The sequence below is a fragment of the Lepidochelys kempii genome, chromosome 5 (assembly GCF_965140265.1).
Source record: "Lepidochelys kempii isolate rLepKem1 chromosome 5, rLepKem1.hap2, whole genome shotgun sequence".
Taxonomy (NCBI): Eukaryota; Metazoa; Chordata; order Testudines; family Cheloniidae; genus Lepidochelys; species Lepidochelys kempii.
In genome coordinates this window covers 122,482,313-122,505,515 of record NC_133260.1, presented here as the reverse complement: position 1 = coordinate 122,505,515, position 23,203 = coordinate 122,482,313, and the positions used below count along the sequence as shown (strand labels likewise).

The window sequence follows — 23,203 nt, the reverse complement described above, 5'->3', positions numbered from 1 at the left end:
TCCTCCTTTTCTTTCTGCGAATACAGAATAACACGGCTGCTACTCTGAAAACTGTTAAACATCTTAAGTGGGTTATTTAAAGCAGAACTTTTCCTAACCCAGCTCAGCTGTATGGAAAGGAAAGGCGCCTAATTTTCATGATTTAATTGGCCTCCTTCATTAAAAGTTTAGACTGGGCACAGCTCAAAATGTTCTTTGGATGTCAATGGCCAAATCCTTCGTGCTTTAGTATTGTAATCAGTCATCCCATAAGAGAACAGATCCTAGAGGTGGTCAAGAAAAGGAAGAACAGTTCTGCAAAAACATGAAGTCATTTTCATTCTGAAATAGACTCATTTTTTTGTTGTTTTAAAAAAAAATTGTGAATCTTTTTGGAAAACTTTTGATTTTTAGACATCTTGAGTTTTATTTGTTTTCTTCACCTTTTTCCCTTGCAGTAAAATGAATGATTTCCCCCCAACTTTTTCCTTTTTTCCCCCCTTTTACCTATTTTTTCCTAAATTTTCAAAATGTTTTTCAAAGTTTTGAGAGATCTATTTTTGAACCTCCTGCCCTTCCCCCTCACTCCCCCCAAAAGAGTTGCTATTTTAGAATAAAGGTCATTTTTCATTTAAAAAAAAAACAAAGAGTGAAAAATTTCACCCAGCTCTATCAGATACTACAGTTTCAAGAGTGGTATAAAAACCCAGATATACAGAACCCATTCATATCAATATGCTGTTAAGGTTTGTCTCTTCCTGGTACTGCCACTAACCTGTTGTGTGAACTTGGAGAGATGACATCACCACTCTGTGCCCTGTAAAAATGAATGAAAGATATGTAGGGCCCTTTGTGTTTGGTTTTTATTTTGTTTAATTTTTCCCCGAGAATTTATTGGTGTTTGTTAGTACAACAAAAAAAGAGTTGAAAATCGGTGGAAAAACTATTAGTAATTTTTCTGGGTAAATATCAGGGTTTATTTTGGTGGATGGAAGGAGTAGGGGGGAAAGTATTCAGTAGATTAATGCTTTGATGAATGGAATTCAGTGTGGTTTGCTGCAGAACTAAATCAGAACTCAAAACACAACGCCACCTCAGAGTTTAAGAAAACAATAGATCTCTAATCCCCAAATACAACTTTTCGTTTGAATAAACAGTTTACTGTTGTAGACTTCGAACTATTAGCCTATAAATATTTACATTTAATAGTTGGGCCACACCATTTGCAGTGCATACCGTCAACTTCATCCTTTTCTCCTGTTTACGTTTTTTTTAAATTTCGAATACTTCCTCATGTTCTGAAATGTATTCTGATGCAGATTTTCGTTTTCTTCCCATTTTAGTATGGCAGATCTTTACACCGTTATCTGCTAACAGCTTGAAATGTGTATGTGGTGGGCATGAGATTCATCAGTACGTTCAGATGCACACGCACTTCAGATCGTGCGTGCCTGTTTGTTTATTGTGTGTATCTTCTAGACTAATACATAACCTTGCTTCAACAGGCAGCTTTGCATATACACACTACTGTATTATAGTACAACATACATCTCATGCAATGTATTCTATTTTCCTAATAAAACAAATTATTTTTTATATATTTGAATGATACAAAAGTAGGGCAGAAATCTGGGAAAAAACCTAATACTTTTTGTAAAACCTGGGATTTTTTTTCAATAAGAATCGATATAAAAAAAGAATATGTATCTTTCCGTGCAAAGTGCTTTGAGATCTAAAACGTAAAGGTATTCTAAAAGAGCTAAGTATTATTATTCAGGCATTTCTATATCTTTCTTTGAACATTGTGACAATCACTGTTGAGAATACTGTTGAAGTGTTACTATTTTCGTTGTTGTTCCCTATGCTTGTGCTTGTGGACCCCTGCTGGTTCCAGCTGTGGAGCAAAACAACCCAAACTTGACCGCATATTCATGATCAAAATGCTGTCGGTGTTACCTGGTTTAGTTGAGGACATCTCCCCCTCTTGCTCTGAATACATTTCCGTGCCCTGGAAGGAATGTGAAGGTGGAAAGCTTCCGTGTGAGACTCTGAAAAACCACATCAGCGGAAGAACTGACCAACATCGACACTGCCTTATACCTTTGCTGATTCCGTCTTTTCTTCTTCCCCTCCCTGTCCTCCCTGCTCTTGTGTTTGCAAGCAATTTTATCTTCTCCTCTATTTAAATAAACTCTGATCAGCAAATTTAATTAGGGCCCAGTTCTCTTGCAAGACTTAATCAGGCAGAGATCATCCGACTTGGACTCAGGGGCATCCAAGAATCCATAGAAATCGCACTGGGGCATATCTTATTTTGTGACATGCGCACACCTCTTGGCTATCACTCTTGCAACTTAGAGGGAGCTTGCTGTCTGGATATATAATACCACAGCACATTCCTCTTTGATCCGGATCACCCCAGCAATCGCTTCTATTCCCTTCCCCCCCAAGCCCTCTCTCCCCACACATACATGGGATGCGGTTTTATGGAACAGAGGCTAAAAATGCTAAAGTAGAGTACTTAACAGATCAGTGACTGAGCTGCAGTTATCATGCTTTGCTGTTGGTGATGAGATCTGGAATTGGAAGTGGGTGAAAAGGTGCAAGAAGGAATATTATCACGGTAATGAAGATTGTCATTTCATGACCGAAGAAGGTGGGGTTCTCTAGCTTGTGAGTCTGTTCACGCCTGAGTCTCTGACTTGCACAATCTGCCAGAAGCAGAGCAATAATGTTACTGCAGATTAGGGTGATATTCTTGATGTGGTTGCTGCTGCAGATAGTGGGATAGTGTAAAACAAAAGGATACCTCAGTCCCTGTAAACTGATGGCCCCTACTCACATTAGAACTTCCATTACTAAAATGAGGTCCAGCGTATTATTAATTCAATAATAATGTGCAGAGACTGTGCAGAGACTCATCCAGCTATTAAATGACCTTAAAGTTTCCATATATATATAAAAAAACAAATAAAATCTCTGGTACTTGTTTGTTTTTTCTTGTCAATAACATTTATTTTTGCAGGGTGCTTACTTCAGGGCAGTATGTCTGCCTATCTCAGTCAGTCAAATAAAATTGAACATGTGCTTAAGGACGTAGCTAGAGATAGGTGCAGGTGGTTCCCGATCTGCAAGAAGGCTATGCCTGTTTGGGATTTGCCATGATGATGCTGATGATGATAAGAAGGCCTTGGCTCATCAAAGCACGTAAGCCTGTGCTAAAATACCATTAATTTTAATGCACTTAAGTATGTGCTTAAGTTCTTTGCTGAATTGGGGTTATAAGGGAAGGAGAGCTTCCTGTGGTATATTTTTGCAGTCTAATTTGACTCTGTCCCATTGCAAGGCTTCATGTGGATGAAGATTTGATTTCTCAAATTCCACACAGAGCTGACCTGACTGAACTCCATTGGCTTCACTGGGTATAACTGACAGCTGAATTCTTCCCTGGGGGCTAAGCCTGCCATCAAGATTCAGCGGTGGTGGTGGAAAAGATTTAATCACATTACTCCCAGTAAGGTTAACAGGAGTTACCCACATACTTTCCCTGCGCATCAGCAGGAAGGTAGACGTATATCTGTCTGCAGCATGACTGGGTATTTCAAAACAGACTGTAGTCATGTCAGAAACATGTGGGGGCCATGACTGAGGATGAGATTCTGGAGAAAAACAAGATGCTGAAAGGGCTTGAAGAATTAAAAAATTACTGAATTTTCCAAGATCCCGAGTTGTGCTTAATAGCTAAGATTGTTTGAACAGGAACAAGTCCCCTATTAAACTGGAATTACTGACTGATTCCACACCAAGTGTCTGTCACCTGTTTGAAAGGTAACCTCTGTAGGTAAATAATGTTGGGTTTTAAGGGAGAGGGCAGTAAAACCTTGCCCGTTGCGTATAAGTTACCAAGAGTATCTCATGTTCAGTGCATTTTCCTATCTGAAGGGCTATATTTCATAGAGCTACGGCTAAGCAAAAAGTTATGCTTCTGTTTACTGTGTTGTTCTAGACCCTTTCTAATAAGGAGCATTTAATCTTGAAGCACAGTGTGTACATGCCACCACCTCTGATACCTTTTCTAAAAGCGAAGTGCACCTTTTCACGTGCAGTGATCAGGCACAATTTCAACGGTGGCCATCAAATTTGCCTGCCTCCGTTTTGGGCCCATCTCAGGTGTCTGAGTACATCTCAGGTGTGATTTCAGAGGTTTCAAGCACCCTGAGCTGTCACTGTGTTGCAGGTGCTCAGCACTTCTAATAATTAAACTAGCTGGTCATCCAAAAATTGAGGCACCTACTCTGTTGCCTATTTTTGTTATTCCAGGTTGTAAGTACTCAAAAGAAAAGACATGCATACCCGAGACACATGTGCAGACATGCCCTTAAATGTGATGGAGTGCATGTCTACATTTCAAGCTTGGGAGCAGGGGGGTTTGATTCCCAGCTCGGGAAGACCTACTCATGATCGCTTTCTTTGAGTGAGTGCCTTAAAATCGGACTGTAGCTGTGGCCGCATGAGTGGGCTAGCAAGCAGACTTCCTGCCCTGAGTACGGGCCCAGGGTCTCAGACGGGTACATACTCGAGGCCACTAACCCCTCCTGCTGGTCGAGCTGCCAGGGCTACATTCTAGTTTTAGTGCATTAGCTTAATCAGAGGTAGCAAGTGTATGTCCATCTGAGCTGGAAATCACACCCCTGCTCAAAGAGCAGATCTACCATAGGCAGAGCTGGTAACGTGGCCTATGCTTAAGGCTGCCTGACATTTCCCATTATAAGAACCTGTTTTCAGCTGCTTTTAACTTTGCAAGATTTTAATTGTTTGGGCTGAAATTTTCCATGCGGGAAGTTTGCCACAAGCTGAATTTTTATTTCATTTTTTTTTTTACATCTCAGAATTCCTCTGCTGTCCGCAAATATATGTGAAACTCAGGGGCAAAATATGTGTCTCATCCCTCTCTGATGCTGGTCCACATAGAGGATGCCAACTTACTGATGCTATCAGTTACTCCATTAGCTCAAGTGGCAGAGGTCTGTGGCCTGCTGATGAATCGTGGGATGGGGGAGCAGCAGTATGGATGCTGCACAATGGAATTTCCATTTTTTCGTCCGATTTTCTTTTCTTTTCTTTTCTTTTTTTAAACCTAGTTTTATATTACGTGTGTAATTTCCTATGTCGAATGGTTGCAAAGCCAAGTATGCGAAAATTAGGAATCGCGAGAATTAAGGCTGCCTGCACAATTTTAATTCAGTCTCCTGGAGCATCGGCATTATGATACAGTCGTTAATGACATTATTGCATACTTTGCCCCCACTTTTGAGTGCTTGACTTTGCAACCTTAACTTTCTTTAAGATAGTGGTTCTGTGTGTGTGATCTGTATATACAGTATGTGGGCTTCATCGTATTCCCTACTCTCTGAGCTAGGCTCCTGAAGAGTCCCCTCTTTAAACATGCCATATTATAATGGCAGTCTCACACTCTCGTGCTATACTCTGAATGTCTACCTATGTATTGTTTCTCTCTAGTCGCTAAAACAATCTCCTTTTCTCTAGCCAAACCCGTTTAGATCTCAGGTTTGCCATGGCTCGCTCTTGAATAGCTCCGGATTGGTGAATTCCTTCTGTCCCCCTCGCCCTGGAGCCCCTGTTTTAAGGGCATGCTGTGGTACAGCTGTCTCTGCTGCATTCATGCAGGTTCTGATTACTATGCACACTATTGATGTCGAGCTCCTGTCATGACCCAACACTCCATAGGAGGAGCAAATGAGCTGAGACGTCAAGGGAAAAAATTACAGCCATGCGAGCGATCCCTGTGCTCAGCTGCTTTTGGAGCACATACATGGCTTGTGTGACAGCAACAGCACACAGAAGCAGCAATGAAATGCAGTTAGCAGTCCAGCTGGGAGACAGGCAGGCAGGCACTGGTCCAGTTTCTAAAATGATCCTCTCGTAAGCCAGTCTGCAGCGCCTCCAAAAGGGGTTGACTCCTGTAAAAGAGCACAGCTTTCTTTGCAAATACTCTGTGGTGTAACTCAGCTTCCCTGGGTGACTGCAGTGCTTTGTTTTGTTTTATTTTTTTTTTCCTCTGTGTCCTTTTCTCCAGGATGGCGGAGGCAGAATTGCACAAGGAAAGGCTGCAAGCCATAGCAGTAAGTCAGTTTCATTTTACTTGCTCTTTTGTCTGTGAATAGGGAGCTGTGAGTGATGAAGTCCAAGGATTCCTGCACAGTAGCTGGGCAGCATTTAGACAGGGTGGTTTTGGAGAAGTTTTCAGCAGAGAGTTCTCCCTTTTCCTCCTTATCAAACAACTGATTAAAGGTTGTTTTTATGTGATTTTGCTGGTAATGAGGAGAGTTAGGATGCTCTCTCATCCTGACGTGTGCCAAACCCATGAATGGTGGCATGCTTATAAGACAGATGAAAGGGAAGAACAGGAGGAATAAATGGGGAGGGAGGTGGTTGGAAGAGAGCATCAGTAGTTTGCTTTAAAAAATATTCTCACGCTGTTGGAGCATTAGCTAAGCAGAATAAGAAGTTAAACTAGAGGGCTCAAGTGCAGGGAGGCTTTTACTGAAGAAAATAGTTCTTATTTTTTAAAAAAGCCAACAGAATCAAGTCAAGAAGGCAGGTGATTGCTAATCATTTTTAACTAGCTTTTTCAAATGCCTTCAGCGAAATTCTCCAATGACTTATGCCCATGGGGGCTGCTGGGGCAAAGTTAGTGCAGAATTGTGGCCCATTTTAGTCTAAACTTTTATTTTCCTCCTTGATATTAAAATCAGCCACACAGGGAGCTAGAGTCTAAGCTGATGCAAATGGGGATAGCGCCATTTGACTTCAGCGGAGCTACAGCCAATGAGAGCAGCTGAGGATTTGGCCCCAGATTTTTCAAAAATATAATTGTGCTTACAGTGGAAAACATCAGGTCGCTATTATTAAAGCGAATAAATGATATCAAAAGCGCCATATTTCCATGACCTTTGTCCACCCACTAAGCCCACATAACCTTGACCGTGTTCAATATGACATTTAGGTAAGTTTTTTGGGGGGGTGGTTGGGATGGTCGACATGCTAATTCAGCAAATCTGTGGGGTCGGATGGTGCAGTGTATGCAGGCGGCTGGACGTTTCAGGTCTGAAGTGAAGAGGCACAAACCGACTGAGCCTGCTTGCATTTTAGGAGCCCCTGCCAGCGTGTTGCCAATGATCAACAGATGTTGTGTTTCACTATAGCTTAGCCACAGCTGGGTTATACATTTCCTTTGTAGACAGAGGAATGGCTGCTGCTGCCGTACCAGGTTGTTTTTCTTAGGTCCGTTAATCTGCTAATAGGCCTGTGTATATTTAAAATAACCAGAAATATTATAAACTACATACTTGTTCCTCTAAAATGTTTCCTGGAAAAGATCAGATGTTTCCATTTAAGGGAGAGGGGGAAGATATTATGGGTTAACGTGTTGAATGTTTTAACAGAGAGAAGTAGCTGATTTAAAAAGAAATAGTGGGCCAAAGTATTCTACAGGTCGAGGCATTAACAGTTCCTTTCATCAAAGTATTAATAGTGCTCCTTTAGGCCATGAAAGGGTTAATTCTCAGCTTTCCCCACTCACATATTCTTCCTGGAGGCTTTGTGCTGCCAAACTTGGAGAATTTACGCTGCATTGCTCCAAAATGTATTGCAATTATATATGAGGATCTTAAAAATCCTTCTTTGTCTTTGTATTACCGCTGCTTCATGCCATCATTGAGTTATTCAGGGCTAACCAGTGTTCCCTGTTCCCAGTAGTGTGTGGTACTGTACATAAGAAAGGGCGTGCCTAAGAATGGCACTAGCCCAAGCCTTTGAGTCAGGTTCTTTCCATTGCCCTGCACGTCGTATCCTCGTTTGCACCGCTACAAAGTGGGAGTAAAATTTTTACCGGATAATTTGGTAAATGACTGGACAAAGGGCAGGCAATGATGGATCTGGACCCCTATGTTCTGTATACACTACATTATGGCGTGCTTTTAGCTGAAGACACTGGTGGTGAAGAAGAATGTGATCAGTGACTCAAAGTAGATTGAACACAGTTCAACTTGAACCACAAAAGTATTCAAATTTGGTCTTGCTTTGTGTTCGGACTGCACCCCAAGCCCTCAGTGGTTTGTTCAAAGGTTCTGCATGTCAACAAGTTGTCCATGTTAGCTTTTGGGGAACTTTACTGCTCCAGCTGAATATTTGTAAATGTTATCAGAATGTCAATCAGAGTGTGTTTCGAATGTGAGCTTGGTTCATCAGGATGGCTCACGTGGCATAAGTCACAGAGCATTTCTCCTATGTTCCTGATTTGCTGGGCCTATCCAATATGATTAGGAGGATCAGCCAAACTTAAATGGTGCCTCAGAAAAGAGGGATGCAGGATTTCAGTTCAGCTCACTGGAAAAGTCAGGAGAAAATATTTTAACCAAGTTCCAGTGTCTGTTTCAGGTGGGCAAAGACCTACTACTGTGCATTATTACTAGAGCTGAGTGAATGCTGGGAGAAAAATTCCTTGCACGGTCATTACAGTTTCTAAACAAATTCACTTGGACTATGATCACACCCCTTTTGTGATTGCTTAGATGGACAATCCCGTAAACAAATTTACTGTGTGGAACATTCACAGAAATAGAAAAGGAGGACTTGTGGCACCTTAGAGACTAACCAATTTATTTGAGCGTAAGCTTTCGTGAGCTACAGCTCACTTCCTCAGATGCATATCGTGGAAACTGCAGCAGGCTTTATATATACACAGAGAATATGAAACAATACCTATTCCCACCCCACTGTCCTGCTGGTAATAGCTTATCTAAAGTGATTTCCAGCACAAATCCAGGTTTTCTCACCCTCCACCCCCCCACACAAATTCACTCTCCTGCTGGTGACAGCCCATCCAAAGTGACAACTCTTTACACAATGTGCATGACAATCAAGCTGGGCTATTTCCTGCATAAATCCAGGTTTCTATTTCACAGAAATAGTGACTTTTAAGTGATTATTGCAGAATATTGAAGGAACACAAATTTCAAATTTGGAATTGTGAATATTCTTGCCAGAAACCTGATGGTTTCCTATCAATCAAATTAATTGCAGTTTTAAACCTGTGAGCTCTCACAGTTAGAAACAAATTTCTATGGCTCTGACCCTACATTGTGAGCAGGGTAGGAGTACAATTTTGGGAGGAAAGAGTGTCTATTTGTTAAGGCACTAGTCTAGGACTTGGTAGACCAGGTACAATTCCCTACTCTGCCACAGGTGTGACCTTGGGCAAGTCACTTTGCTCTGTTTCCCACCTGGGATATGGGGATTATAACACTGCCCTTCCTCACAGGTTGTTGTGAGGAGAACTACATTAAAGGTTGTAAGGTGCTCAGATACTATGGGGATAGGGGCCACATAATGGTAAGATAACTTTTTTTAATTCTCTACATTTCTGAAACCGTTTTTCTCTGTAAAATACTGTTTGTGGCATAGTGAGAACACAGGATGATCTGGAGTGATGTGAAACTTTTCTTAGCACTCCTTTGATAGAACTTCTGTGTGATTTTTGCAACTTGTGAGTAACATGGTCTTCCCAAACAGACCGTGATAAAACCTTTATACCACGCTATACCATCATGTATTTTTATACGTTGTGATGGGGCAAGGCCAGGTGGCTATAGAAAAGTAGTGGGAGATGGGTATATTAGCTCCAGGCTAAACAAATCCCTGGTACCCAGATAAGTGAAATGGCAGCTGCTCCAGGTCAGTTAAGACACCTGGGGCCAATTAAAAACTTTCCAGAAGGCAGGGAGAAGGCTAGGTTGATTGGGACACCTGAAGCCAATCAGGGGCTGGCTGAAACTAGTTAAAAGCTTCCCAGTTAGTCAGGTGGGTGTGGGAGGAAGTTGCGCTGTTGGAGAGGCTGAGTAGTACACACCATACCAGGCACAAGGAAGGAGGCCCTGAGGTAAGGGTAAAGTGGAGTGTGAGGAAGTGAGGGCTGCTGTGGGGGAAGTAGCCCAGGGAATTGTAGATGTCATGTTTCTAAAAGGTCAGCTACCATAGCTGATACTATTAGGATCCCTGGGCTGGAGCCCGGAGTACAGGGTGGGCCCGTACTCCCCCCCACTTTGCCCCCTGATTAATCACTGAGATTGGGAGACAACAGAGACTGTGCAAGGAAGGATAACTTCTCCTCACCTCCCTTGCTGGCTTATGATGAAAATGGCTCAGTAGACGGTGACCCTTGTTTCTAGAGAGAGAAGGGTTATGTGGAGGGTCACAGTGAGCCTCTGAGACTAGCGAAATCCACCAGGAAACACGGGACCTACGGAGACAAGGACAGAGCTTTGTCACAACGTACATATGTACATTGAGTCCTATCTAAGCAACTATTCAAGGGACTGACAAAAATCGATTGCTTAACACAAGCTGTCTTCTAACACAAATGAAGCGGAAATGTATGCAGTATGTATGGTATGGAGGTACTTTATAAAGCAAGAGGTTGGAAGGATGGATTTCTGCTTATATGAGCTAGAACAGGAGATTTATATAGTTCAGCAGATTTCAGACTTTATTGAATAACGCTAATCCTTGGTCTTGGATTAGTGCATTTTTTGTGAAGAGGGACTGGTAAAATTTGGATGAAAGAAGGAAACATTTTTGTGGCATTTTAAATAATGATGGCTGCCTTATGCTGCTCAGAAGTTTGGAATGTTAGTCATCCCAGAGGAGGTGGATTTAGTGGGTAGAGAACAGGTGAGGCTAGTAATTTATCACATGGTGGATAAATTAATCGTGTAGCTCTGAAATTTATTACATGGTTCCACAATCTATGACATGGTTGTCATCATCGTGTAATGATATAAATGTATATGCATTTGCTTATATATATATTCCATGTATAAACTGCCAGGCAAAAATTATTGCAATTCAGATCACAATGAGAGAGGCTCAAGATAAATGCATACCCCAAATAAAAAAAAATATAGTAAGAGGACCAAAAAATGCTACCATGGCTAAACAGAATAAAAGAGGTGGTTAAAGGCAAAAAATGGATCTTTTAAAAATCGGAAGTCAAATCCTATGGAAGAAGATAGAAAGGAAAATAAACTCTGGCAAGTCAAAGGTAAAAGTATAATTAGGCAGGCCAAAAAAAAAATTGAAGAGCAATTAGCAAAAGACACACACATTAACAGCAACACACTTTTTAAGTACATCAGAAGCAGGAAGCCTGCAAAACAATCAGTGGGACCACTGGACAATCAAGGTACTAAAGGAGCACTCAAAGAAGATAAAGCCATTGGAGAGAAGGTAAATTAATTCTTTGCTATCAGTCTTCACTGCAGAGGCTACAAGGGAGATTCCCACACTCAGCCATTCTTTTTAGGTGATAAAGCTGAGGAACTGTCCCCAGTTGAGGTGTCGATAGAGAAGGCTTTGGAACAAATCGATAAATTAAACAGCAATAAAGCACCAAGGCAGATGGTATTCACCCAAGCATTCTGAAGGAACTCAAATACAAAACTGCAGAACTGCTAGGTGTGCTAAGTAATATATTGGTTAAATCAGCCTCTGTATCATATGACTGGAGGATAGCTAATGCAGCACTGGTTGGTTTTTTTTAAAGGCTCCAGAGGCAGTCCTTGCAATTACAGGATGGTAAGCCTAACTTCAGTACAAGGCAAATTGATTGAAACTGTAGTAAACAACAGAGTTATCAGACACATAGATGAGCATGGTTTGTTGGCAAAGAGTCATGGTTTTTGTAGAGGGAAATCATGCCTCACCAATCTGTTAGAATTCTTTGAGGTTCTCAGCAAATATGGATAAGGGACATCTAGTTGATATAGTGTATTTGGACTTTCAGAAAGCCTTTGGCCAGGTCTACACAATAAACTTATGCTGGTATAACTACATTGCTCAGGGCTGTGAAAAATCCACACTGCTGAGCGACACAGTTAAAATGACCTAACCCCATGTGTAGACAGCACTATGTCAATGGGAGGGCTTCTCCCATCTACGTAGCTACCACCTCTCGTTGAGGAAATTAACTACGCTGACAGAAGAAGTTCTCCCATCGGCATAGCAGAATCATCACTGAAGCACTACGGCACAGTTGCACTGCAGCAGTGTTTTCAGTGTAGACCTTCCCTTTGACGAGGTCCCACATCAAAGGCTCTTAAGCAAGGTAAGCAGTCATGGGATAAGAGGATAGGTCCTCTCATAAATCAGTAATTGGTTAAAAGACAGGAAACAAAGAGTAGGAATAAATGGTCAGTTTTCAGAATGGAGAGGTAAATAATGGGGTCCCCCAAAGATGTGTACTGGGATCAGTGCTGTTCAACATATTAATAGATGATCTGGAAAAAAGGGATAGACAGCGAGATGGCAAAGTTTGCAGACAATACAAAATCACTCAAGGTAGCTACGTCCAAAGCTAACTGCAAAGAGTTACAAAGGGATCTTGCAAAACTGGAAGAGTGGGCAACAAAATGGCAAATGAAAACCAGTGTTGATAAGTGCAAAGTAATGCACATTGGTAAACATAATCCCAATAATACATACAAGATGGGGTCTAAATTGGCTGTTACCATTCAAGAAAGAGATCTTGGTGTCATTATGAATAGTTCTCTGAAAACATCCGCTCAATGTCCAGTGGCAGTCAAAAAAAAAAAAAGAATGTTATGAACCATTAGGAAAGTGAGAGATAAGAAGACAGTAAATATCATAATACCACTATATAAATCCATGGTGCGCTCACACCATGAATACTGGGTGCAGTTCTGGTGGCCCAATCTCAAAAAAGATGTATTAGAATTGGAAAAGGTACAGAGAATGGCAACAAAAGTGATTAGGTTATGGAACAGCTTCCTTATGAGGAGAGATTAAAAAGACAGACCGTTCAGCTTAGAAAAGAGACGACTAAGGGGGGATATGATAGAAGTCTATATAAAATCATGAATGGTGTGGAGAAACTGAATAAGGAAGTGTCATTTATGTCTTCACATAACACAAGAACCAGGGTCGCCCAATGAAATTAATAGGCAGCAGGTTTAAAACAAACAAAAAGAAGTACTTCTCTCACAACATACAGTCAACCTGTTGAACTCATTGCCAGGGGATGTTGTGAAGGCTAAAAGCATCACTGGGTTCAAAAAAGATAGAGGATAGGTTAATCAGTGACTGTTAGCCAAGATGGCTAAGGCTCTGACTGCCAGATGCTGGGAGTGGACGACTTGGGATGGATCACTCAATAATTGCTTTGTTCTGTTCAATCCCTCTAAAGCACCTGTCACAGGCCATTGTTGGAAAACAGGATACTGGGCTAGATGGACCATTGGTCTGACCCAGAGTGGTGGTGGTTTTGTAAATCCCCACACCAACCTTGTCTTTTTCGCCTCTTGTCCCTGCTATCGATTGGAGATGCTCCTCTGTTGTCACATGAAATTCAAGTATGCCCTGTGAGTCGTGTGAAATGTAGTTGCTTAATGATAGAACCAGCAACCATGCTTCCAGCCTATATCAGGTATATTGAGGTCTTGTGAGTGAATCAGGATAAATTAAAGGCGTGATTTGAACACTGTGCTGAGAAGGAACCTCAAATCGGTCATTGGGTGATCACTGATGCCTGGTTTCTGTGCAGCATGCAGGACCCAGAGTGGATGGGAGAAGGAAGAGGAGATGCACTGGGTGCATATATACATGGGGCTGCTTGTCTGGTTTGACGAAGTTGTTGGCGGGTGGTGGTGGGAGCTGGAAATTTTAAATTGCCTGAAGTGAGAGAAGGCTGACACACAGTGGTGTCCCATCAATCAGCTCCTCTCTGCCTTCTGTGAAGAGAGGAGCAGAAGTAGCTCCCCTGCTCAAGTGTATGAGATTCTCTGGGGACTCTGGCTGGTACATGTACATTGGACAGGGAAAAGGGGAATCTCTATAATGTGTCTGGAGCAGACATATTGAAGGGTGAAAGTAATGGACTCTAGTGTAGGTATACTGGAGTTTGCCGTGTGTCCAGATTAGACTCACTGGCTCTTAGTTGGAAGGTGGATGAATTAGTATGTGGGAGGACAAGATACTATAGTCTCTGGAGCAGTGGTGGGCAATTTGCGGCCCATGGGCCGAACGCTGCCCATCAGGGTAATCCGCTGGCGGGCTGCCAGACAGTTTGTTTACATTTGCACGGCCACCCACAGTTCCCAGTGTCCGTGGTTCACGTCCACTGCTCTGGAGTGATGCTATATATATATACATATATACACACACATACAGTGTATATGTATACATAGAAAGATATATTGTGCATACTTGAAAACTACCTACCACTTTGTGGCCAGTCTCAAAATCCAAATGTCACTATTAAGAATGTTTTAATTTGTATAAGAATTATGAATAAAGATCTTGTGAGAGTTTGAAAAACCCTAAATGCTAGAAACTCAGGAAATTCACAATGAAACTTTCAAACTTAATTCTATCCCCATCCACCCTCTGCTTTAGGCTAAAGACCACCTTATATTGGCCATCTTACTCAATTGCATTTCCTGATTGGGTCACAGACCACCAGTATATGCATCAACCACTTCCTAGTTGAGGATAGGTAAAATATATAATAGCTGTAAAACTATAATGCAGTCTCTCAGTGAGCTCTCCATCTAAGGCTCCCACTCTGTAAACACATATGTACATGTGAGTGGTATTTGGCATACCATTAGTTCCATTGGACTAAATGGAATTATTCCTGTTTGCAAGTGCTGTTAAGATTGAGTCTTTAGCAATGATAAATTTTCTATTCGCTTTTTTAATCGTCTTCTATAATTTAATAGAAGATGAAATTTCTGCTGTAGATCTCTACTGGATACTTTAAAAAAAGAAAGAAGAACTAGAGAGAGGTTACCATTTTCTCTTCAATTTGATCAATTTTTAGAGTAATTTCATTCAGAACATTGTTGCATTTCTATAGACCACTATTTATTTCATCCTTATTCAATAGGATTTTTCGATGAGGGTGTTAGCTTTGCTTTATATTACTGACCTTAACTCTTCCTTTGATTTGTGAGTGTGTGTATGTGTGTGTGTGTTTTATTACAGTGCGGAGGGGAGGGGTTTTGTTTTGTTTTGTCTTGTCATGCTCACCTACTTGAGAAGGCAGTGAACTTCAATCCAGCGGTGGGATCCACTGGCACAATTCCTGTACTTGTGTGGAATCCTATGGATTGCAGCAGGAGTCCATGAGGGCAGATCCCCATATAGGGACTGGCCTCAAAGAGTTTATAGGATGGGAATATAATTAGTACCAGTCAATCTGGTTTTATGGGAAATAGGTCTTGTCAAACAACATGATATTTTTTGATGCAATTACACGTTTGATAAAGTTCACTGTATTGATACATTACACTTAGATTTTTGTAAGGCAGTTGACTTGGTCCTGCACAACATTCTGATTAAAGATTTAGTACTAAACAATATCCGTAAAGCACACGTTAAATAGATTAGGAACTGGCTATTTGACCAATCTCAAAAACTGGGCATACCATCGAATGAGATGTTTCTAGTGTGTTTGTGCTGGGACCAGAACTAGGTCTGACACTGTTCAATATTTTTATCAATAATCTGGACGTGAATATACGACGACTGTTGATAAAATGTGTGGATACACAAAGATTGGTGGAATGGTTAATAACACTGAGGACAGGACAGTCATACAGAGCAATCTGTATCAATCTTGGACATCCTCAAATCAAGACTGGATACCTTGAAGATATGCTTTAGTCATATGCAAGTTATTGGGCTCAGTGCAGGGGTAACTGGATGACATTCCTGGCCCTGTGTTGTACAGGAGATCAGGCTATGTTACCTAATGGATCCTGCTGCCCTTAAAATCTATAAATCTATGGGCTTGTAACTTCAGTGAGACTGTTTCATCAGTAATGCTCATGATAATTACAAACCCTACAAACTGTGATGGTGGAGCTCACATCTTCCCTTGTGTTCAAGGGATTATATGAACTGGTAGACTGAGTGAACTGCACATGAGAATGTATATGCTTTGCCAGCCTAGCCTGTAGAGGAGCTTTTAGTCACCCTGAGCCTTAAAGTGGAATTAAAGTTAAGAATACATTGCTCTTTAAAATAACATTCATAAAATTGTTGGGGTTTTCCAGAAATATAGGTCAGATTGATTGTGTATAGAGATGTAAAATGTAGAAAGATATGTGGTGGCTGCACTATAAAAAAAAAAAGTTAATTCTGTTTTGAAGATTCTGTTGGTTTGAGAGATTCCCTCTAGTAAATGTGAAATACCAGTGGAATCAGTGATTTTTTTTCTAGTCTGGAATTCATATTCTGAATCTGATTTTTTAGGAATAACCTTTTCATACCTACACACAATTCAGAATTTCTGCAGAGTGTCATTTTTCAGCTTTCCAAATTTCTGTTCATTCAAGTCAAGTAACTTTTCTAATGGGCTAGCAAAATACTTTTTTTTATCATCATCCCCTATTACATCCTGCTGAAAACTGGGTGAGTAGATTTTGTGCCTGAGTTCATTCTCTTTTCACTTTTCTTATCAAGTTTGCAAGGCATTTTAGAATACGTTGCTATACATAAAAATTTGAATCCCAGGGGTTGAGGTCATATGACCTAAATTGGCAGTTTCGCTTAATCATTAATGTGGCCTAGTCATGATCAATCATAAGCTGGTTCCTCAGGCTGTGATTCAGGAAAGCAAGTTCTACTCAGGACAGCACTTAGGCATATGCTTTATTTTAAGCATGTGCTTAAGTCCCAGTGTCTTCCAAGGGTTTTAAACCCCTGCCTAAAGTTGAGCACATGCTTAAGTGCTTTCCTGGATCAGGGCTGCAAAGTAGGGAGGTGGTGGAATCTCCATCCTTAGAGGTTTTTAAGGCCCAGCTTGACAAAGCCCTGGCTGGGATGATTTAGTTGGTGTTGGTCCTGCTTTGAACAGGGGCTTGGACTAGATGACCTCCTGAGGTCTCTTCCAACCCTAATCTGCTATGATTCTATGAGTACACACCCCCTCCCTCAAAGTAGCAATGAAGTTTAGTCTGACTCTCACAGCTACACATTTTAACCCATTTTTCTCTGGCCTTCTTTTCTCTCATTGTCATGTTTTCAACATGCATTCACTGCTCCGATTAATCCTAACTAGCCTTCTAGAACCCCGGGTTTCAAGCCATAAATTTGTTTTGTCCAGGACAACCTTAGGAACAGAAGATGTTCTGTATTTGTATTTTTTTATGTCTCGGGAGTGGCCCTTTTGTGAGATGTGTGTGATTTTTTTGATGTCCAAAGAAGTGAAGCTGGATTGCCATTGGGACTATAACAGCCTTCTGAGGTACTCTCTCATGAGGAATGCATGATGGTGTTAAAAGCATGTCATGGAGCCCATATCCTGTTACAGATATTCCAAGAATGGGTTTGGTGTGTGTATACCATACTGCCATCACAAACCATATCTCAATGAATAATGCTCTGCCTAAGCCCAAGCCAGTGCGCCTCGGTGGGAATTAAATGTAGGAGAGGAAGTGTTATGTCTGCACTTGCATAAAGTATGATGAGTCTTCCTTCAGAGCGCATCTCCATGAAATGTAAAACATAGCATCCGTTGGCTGGCTTCACAGGCAAGATTTCCCCAGAAAACAGCCATAGGACCAAGACAGTATATCATCCTGGTTTCTGGATTCTGTGAAGCACCAAGGATGTTTGGATTGAATAACAAACCCTGCAACCTTTGCCCAAATCTTAATCCTACAACAACCCAAAACTGTTGTGGGGTTTGAAAAAGTAAGGTTAACTTTGCTGGTTTTGAATTTGTATTATGCTTTTAAAAACGTTTACACACGCAGCAGCAAAAATGGACATACGACGCGAAAATACTACTGTCGCATTTTTCATATAAGCTAGGAAGCAGTAGAAACAAACCAGCTCACAGGAATTTTCCAACACAGTTTCCAGATAGAGCCAAATCTCCAGGATTTAGCCATACAATACCATCTAAATTTCACCCATCACTAGCACACAGTTTAGGCCTACGCTAGCCTAAGATCACAGCCCTAGTATTGTTTGCATGAAAGGATTTAATAGAAATCAATCCAGGATCTGCAAAACTTGCCCTCAGTTTAATACAGTCTCCATTTTAAATAACTTTAGGTAAAGGTGGGTGAAAACTGGTGAAAGATTTTGGTGAATTTTTTTCTAAATGTTCTGTGAAAAGAGAGTGATGAAGATTTGAATTTTTGGAAAATGGTGAGAATCTCTAGTACTAGGTGTAATTCTGCCTTCGCTGGCTGGAGCTACTGTGCTTTACTTCAGGGTTGTAATGGCTAAACATGATGGACGCAGAGGAATGTTTATAGTGAGACAAGAACATAAGAATGGCCCTACTGGGTCAGGCCAAATGTCCATCTAGCCCAGTATCCTGTCTTCTAACAGTGGCCAGTGCCAGGTGCCCCAGAGGGAATGAACAGAACAGATAATCATCAAGGGATCCATCTCCGGTCACTCACTCCCAGCTTCTGGCAAACCGAGGCTAGAGACACCATTTCTGCCCATCCTGGCTAATAGCCATTGATGGATCTATCCTCCATGAATTTATCTAGTTGTTTTTTGAACCCTGTTATGGTATTTGCCTTCACAACATCCTCTGGCAAGGAGTTCCACCAGTTGACTGTGTGTTGTGTGAAGAAATACTTCCTTTTGTTTGTTTTAAACCTGCTGTCTATTAATTTCAAGGCTGGGGCAACCTGTGGGGCAACAGCACCCTGTCAATCCTGACCTGCAGTGCCCTTCCTCTTCCAGGGTTAGTTCTGTCTGTGGCAGAGACCATCCATCATATCAAACCTTGTGCTGATTTTGTGAGCACAGCCTGATTTGCAATCAGAGCAAATTAGCAAGATTTATTGACCAAGTCCAGGCAAAGTGCAGACACCATCAAGACAGAGACGTTTTCACTTTGGTGCATCTGGACTAGAGCTCTAATTCAGAAAAGCACTTAACCACATGCTCAATAAAATAATTATAATAATAATACTTACCTCTTAAGCCTGTAAGTATAGTGCTTTTCATCCATAGATCTTAAAGCACTTTACAAAGGAGGCCTGCACCATTTTCACCATTTTACAGAGGAGGAAACTGAGGCACAGGGAGGGAAGTGACATGCCCAAGGTCACCCAGCAAACCCATGGCAGAGCTAGGAATTAAACCCAGATCTCCTACATCCTTGTTTAGGATAGCAGTTAAGCACATGCTTAGCTTAAGTCCTGTTGACTACAATGGAAGTTAAGCACATGTTTAAGTGTTGTTCCAAACAGGGTTGTTTTTCAGAATTGAGATCTAGGAATATTGCGACCCCGATCTATCACTGATGCAGATCATAGTTTTCCTGGTGTAGAAAAGGCATTTGGCAAAACCATGTTATTAAAATAATTTGTCTTCCAAGGGTTAACCACAGCCTACATGGTTTTGTGGCAGTGAAATGAGCATGACCTTTTGGCAATACCACAGTGGCAATATACAGTTCTTCTTGCACAGATGCTTTTTGTTACTTAGCTGACTTACAGTGGGGTTCAGTGCTGGAGGCAAGTGAGGAGTTCTCCCTCCCTCCAATAAAAACAAACTCTCTGCAGTGCAAAAAAGCAAACAATCGATCTGGCCGGGGAGGCTGGTTTTGGAGGGAGCCAGGTCTAGTCTATTAGCTGCTGCCCTTTAGGGCTGTGTGAAGCTGAGGGTGTTGCATATAACCAGCATTCTGATGTGTTTACACAGATGATTTTATTTTGAGCGCTTTGTGTGCCAAGTTCGTTTATCAGGATCCTCAGAGAACAGTTAGGTGGGTGGAGCTGAGCCTACCTAGAAGGTTTAATAATAGAGCAGCTGCCAATTGGCAGAGGGTTTAAGCTAGAGGAGGTGAGTATGGAGCCGGTGGTGTGAAATTAAAAAGTCCCCAAGTTCCATGTATATGGTGTTTGTATACAGATGCTTCCAGACCCATCAGGGACACTATATTACTCAGCTATCAGTGCTTCAGATGTGTTCATTTTCTACACAGTGGTGTATAGTGCTTTATGTAAAATAAAGCACTGAGGTCTATATAAGGAATGGCTATGCATTCAAAGGCAAGAGGTTAAACTCAGGGAGAGAGATTAAAAGCAAGGTTGCCATGTAATTTATTGTTAGAGAAGGAACAATTTAGCAACTTTTATGCCTTCTGCAGAAAGCCACGCAGCTGTCGTCTCTTTATGACAGCAGCGAGAGCGATTGTAAAGTGTAGATTACTTGGGAGTGGACAGTACTACAAAAGTTATCATCAGATTAACCGAGTGCCGTACGCTGCAAGGTGCATGTATCCAGTTACCACCTACCTTAATTAAATTATCTGCTGCACAATACTCAAAAGGGAAATGTTTTTGAATATATACACATAGTTGTTGTTAGTATTTATTATTACAGTAGCACCAAGGAACCTGTATCAGCGTAGGGAATCCATTGTACTGTGTGTTGTCTATGGGGCCTGATCCAAAGACTCATTAGGTTTTGGATCCAGCCCTTTATTACTTGTATAGCCATTGACAGGTTTCAGAGTAGCAGCCGTGTTAGTCTGTATTTGCAAAAAGAAAAGGAGTACTTGTGGCACCTTAGAGACTAACAAATTTATTTGAGGGTAAGCTTTCGTGAGCTACTTCATTGGATGCATTCAGTGGAAAATACAGTGGGGAGATTTATATACATAGAGAACATGAAACAATGGGTGTGACCATACACACTGTAAGGAGAGTGATAGGTAAGGTGAGCTATTACCAGCAGGAGTGTGGGGGGGGGGCGGGGAAAACCTTTTGTAGTGATAATCAAGCTGGGCCATTTCCAACAGTTGACAAGAACGTCTGAGGAACAGTAGAGGGGGGGAATAAATATGGGAAAATAGTTTGACTTTGTGTAATGACCCATCCACTCCCTGTCTCTATTCAAGCCTAAATTAATTGTATCCAGTTTGCAAATTAATTCCAATTCATCTCAAATTTATCTTAAGATTGGGCCAGTACTGGGAGAGGAAGTATGCACAGCAGCAATGAGTTCTTGGGACCCCTTTGTTAAAATTTTGCCACCAAACTGAAGGTAGAGTTGGGGTCATTTCTGTGCCTCTGATGGAATCACTCCTTCTCTTGCTTCTGCTAAATGATCCTGGCCTGAGATGATATATCCCCGGGGGCCATAAAAACACTTCTAAAGAGCAAAGTTATTGCCTTTGGAATGGATCAAATTGCACCAAATGGCAGGTATTTTCCCTGGGAATGATACCTCCAGGTAACATTACAGGGTCTTTGTCACCCCACCCTATTGTCAAACTATACAAGCTAGACACTGTGCTATTATATCAATAGATTCAGTATTGTTTTCAGGAACGAAGCGTAAACACCTCCAGCATCTACACCTGCATATCAGTTTGTTTGCCAAGTGGTACCACCTCCATCCTTACCTATAATTAAAAAAAGAAATGAAGATGTTCCCCAGGTTCGCTCCCATCCTCCCTAAAAGCACATGCCCCTGGGCACACTGAACAGAACTCAGGTTTGCCTGGGGGTTGCACAGTCTTGACTACAGCTTTTCCGTCATTTCAAATAGGCCATGGTTAGCATGCTATGAGCCAGCTATTGCCCCCAAAGGATTTACATATGGCCAGCTGGCACAATCCTGAACATGACTTTCCCTTATCTGCACTGACTGAAAAGCCATTGTCAACATATTAGTTAGCCCAACTCCTGAAGACCATCTTCTAACTCAGTGTAATTTTCTAGTGACGAGAAATAAGGAGTGAGGCCTTTGGCTGTATTGTTCACTTTCCCGGATTGGTCTGACATGGCCAGATTATGTTAACCCTCAAGGCATGCTGCATGGCTTACAGATTTTGCTCATGCTTTTAGCTAAGGATGACACCTTGAATGGATGAGTTTTACTTAAGGGCTAGATGGATTCCTTTTTTAAATGAGTTGACATCTCGGTGGTTTTATTTTTGTTAGTCGATGTTCTGTGATTTCTGGGCATCCTTTTAATAGATCAAATATTAAATACAAATACATTTGTATTTTTTGCTGTCACTCCCAGACTTTGGCTTGTGGTCTTGATCATTCGGTGGCTTGGTGACAAAGGGTGCCTCTGCAACCCATTCTCAGAAGTTTAAAGGTAACTTTAGTAATGCAGACCATTATTTCAGGGTCACACTAACATGGGTTGTACATCCCACGCTACGTTTTCAAAGAAGCTCAACTCCCACCTAGAGCTGAATGAAAAGGCCAGATTTTGAACAGCACTCGGGACCCAGAAGCTCTCATGTGTTCTCATTCACTTATGTGGTCCACTGAAAATCTTGTTTCCCCCACCTTCAGTGCTACTTTCTATGCATTTTTCCTCCTTTGCCACTTTAGTGCACATGGCGGGGGGGGGGGGGGGATGACCACAACTGAAACATTTAAGAATTTTCCTAGGAAAAACTTTCAACCCATCACCAGTGCCTTGTTGCTCTTCTTGTAGCTTCTCTTTGACAGAAGGATTTTAACTGTGAGCTGGAAACCATGCAAACGGAGACAAAACCAGCAAGAACCTCCATTTGCCCTGGCTGAAAGAGTATTTGAATTCCAGGGTGTGGTTTCTCTGTTGGTACTGTGAGGTGTAAAGCTGCAAAGGCTCAACCAGTGCAAACTTCCTTAATGGTTCAGTTTGAAAATCAAGTAGGAATGAGCCCTTCTGATGAGCATATAATTATACTGGCAGCAGAATATTGGGCAGAATGATAATAAATGATGATGATAAAATAGCTTTGCTCTTTGCCCAGTCTCGCTCGTGTCTGAGTCATTCATTAAGGACCTGCTCCAAAGCCCACTGAAGGCAGTGGGAATCTTTCCATTGCAGGCTGTAATAGAGTCCTCAGTGGATTAGGTAGCCTAGTGGTTAGCACACTTAGCACCATCCCCTAGTGGATAGGTCTCGCAGTCCAGGCCATCTTTTACTCAGAGGTGGGCAGGTGGCTTGGGTCCCCCCTGCAGTAGTGGGGGCCAAATGCTGTTGACCCTACAGCTATGGCCCACTCCACCCTGCTTTGACCCAGGGCCCTAGGAGGGTCAACAGCATTTGGCCCCCAAAGGTGCCCTCTGAGATACCCTCCCTGGGTCAGTTCCTTCCACCTGCCCTTCTCCCTCATCTTCCCATCCAACAGAAGGTG

At 41.7% G+C, this 23,203-nt stretch overlaps 1 protein-coding gene across 10 annotated transcripts in view; it reads left to right on the top strand.

Moving 5' to 3' along the window:
• PALM2AKAP2 (PALM2 and AKAP2 fusion) overlaps positions 1–23,203 on the top strand; it is a 503,398-nt gene that overhangs the window by 108,682 nt on the left and 371,513 nt on the right. For 2 of the 10 annotated variants that reach the window (XM_073345685.1, XM_073345684.1), the window contains exon 1: positions 5,830–6,122. The exons of 5 other annotated variants lie outside the window; for them this stretch is intronic. In XM_073345685.1, coding sequence (XP_073201786.1) covers positions 6,078–6,122 — 45 coding nt within the window. In that variant the 5' untranslated portion in view covers positions 5,830–6,077. Of the gene's footprint in view, positions 1–5,818; positions 6,123–23,203 lie in introns of those variants that run through there. 3 more of the 10 variants (XM_073345683.1, XM_073345674.1, XM_073345682.1) reach the window with 3 other exon arrangements.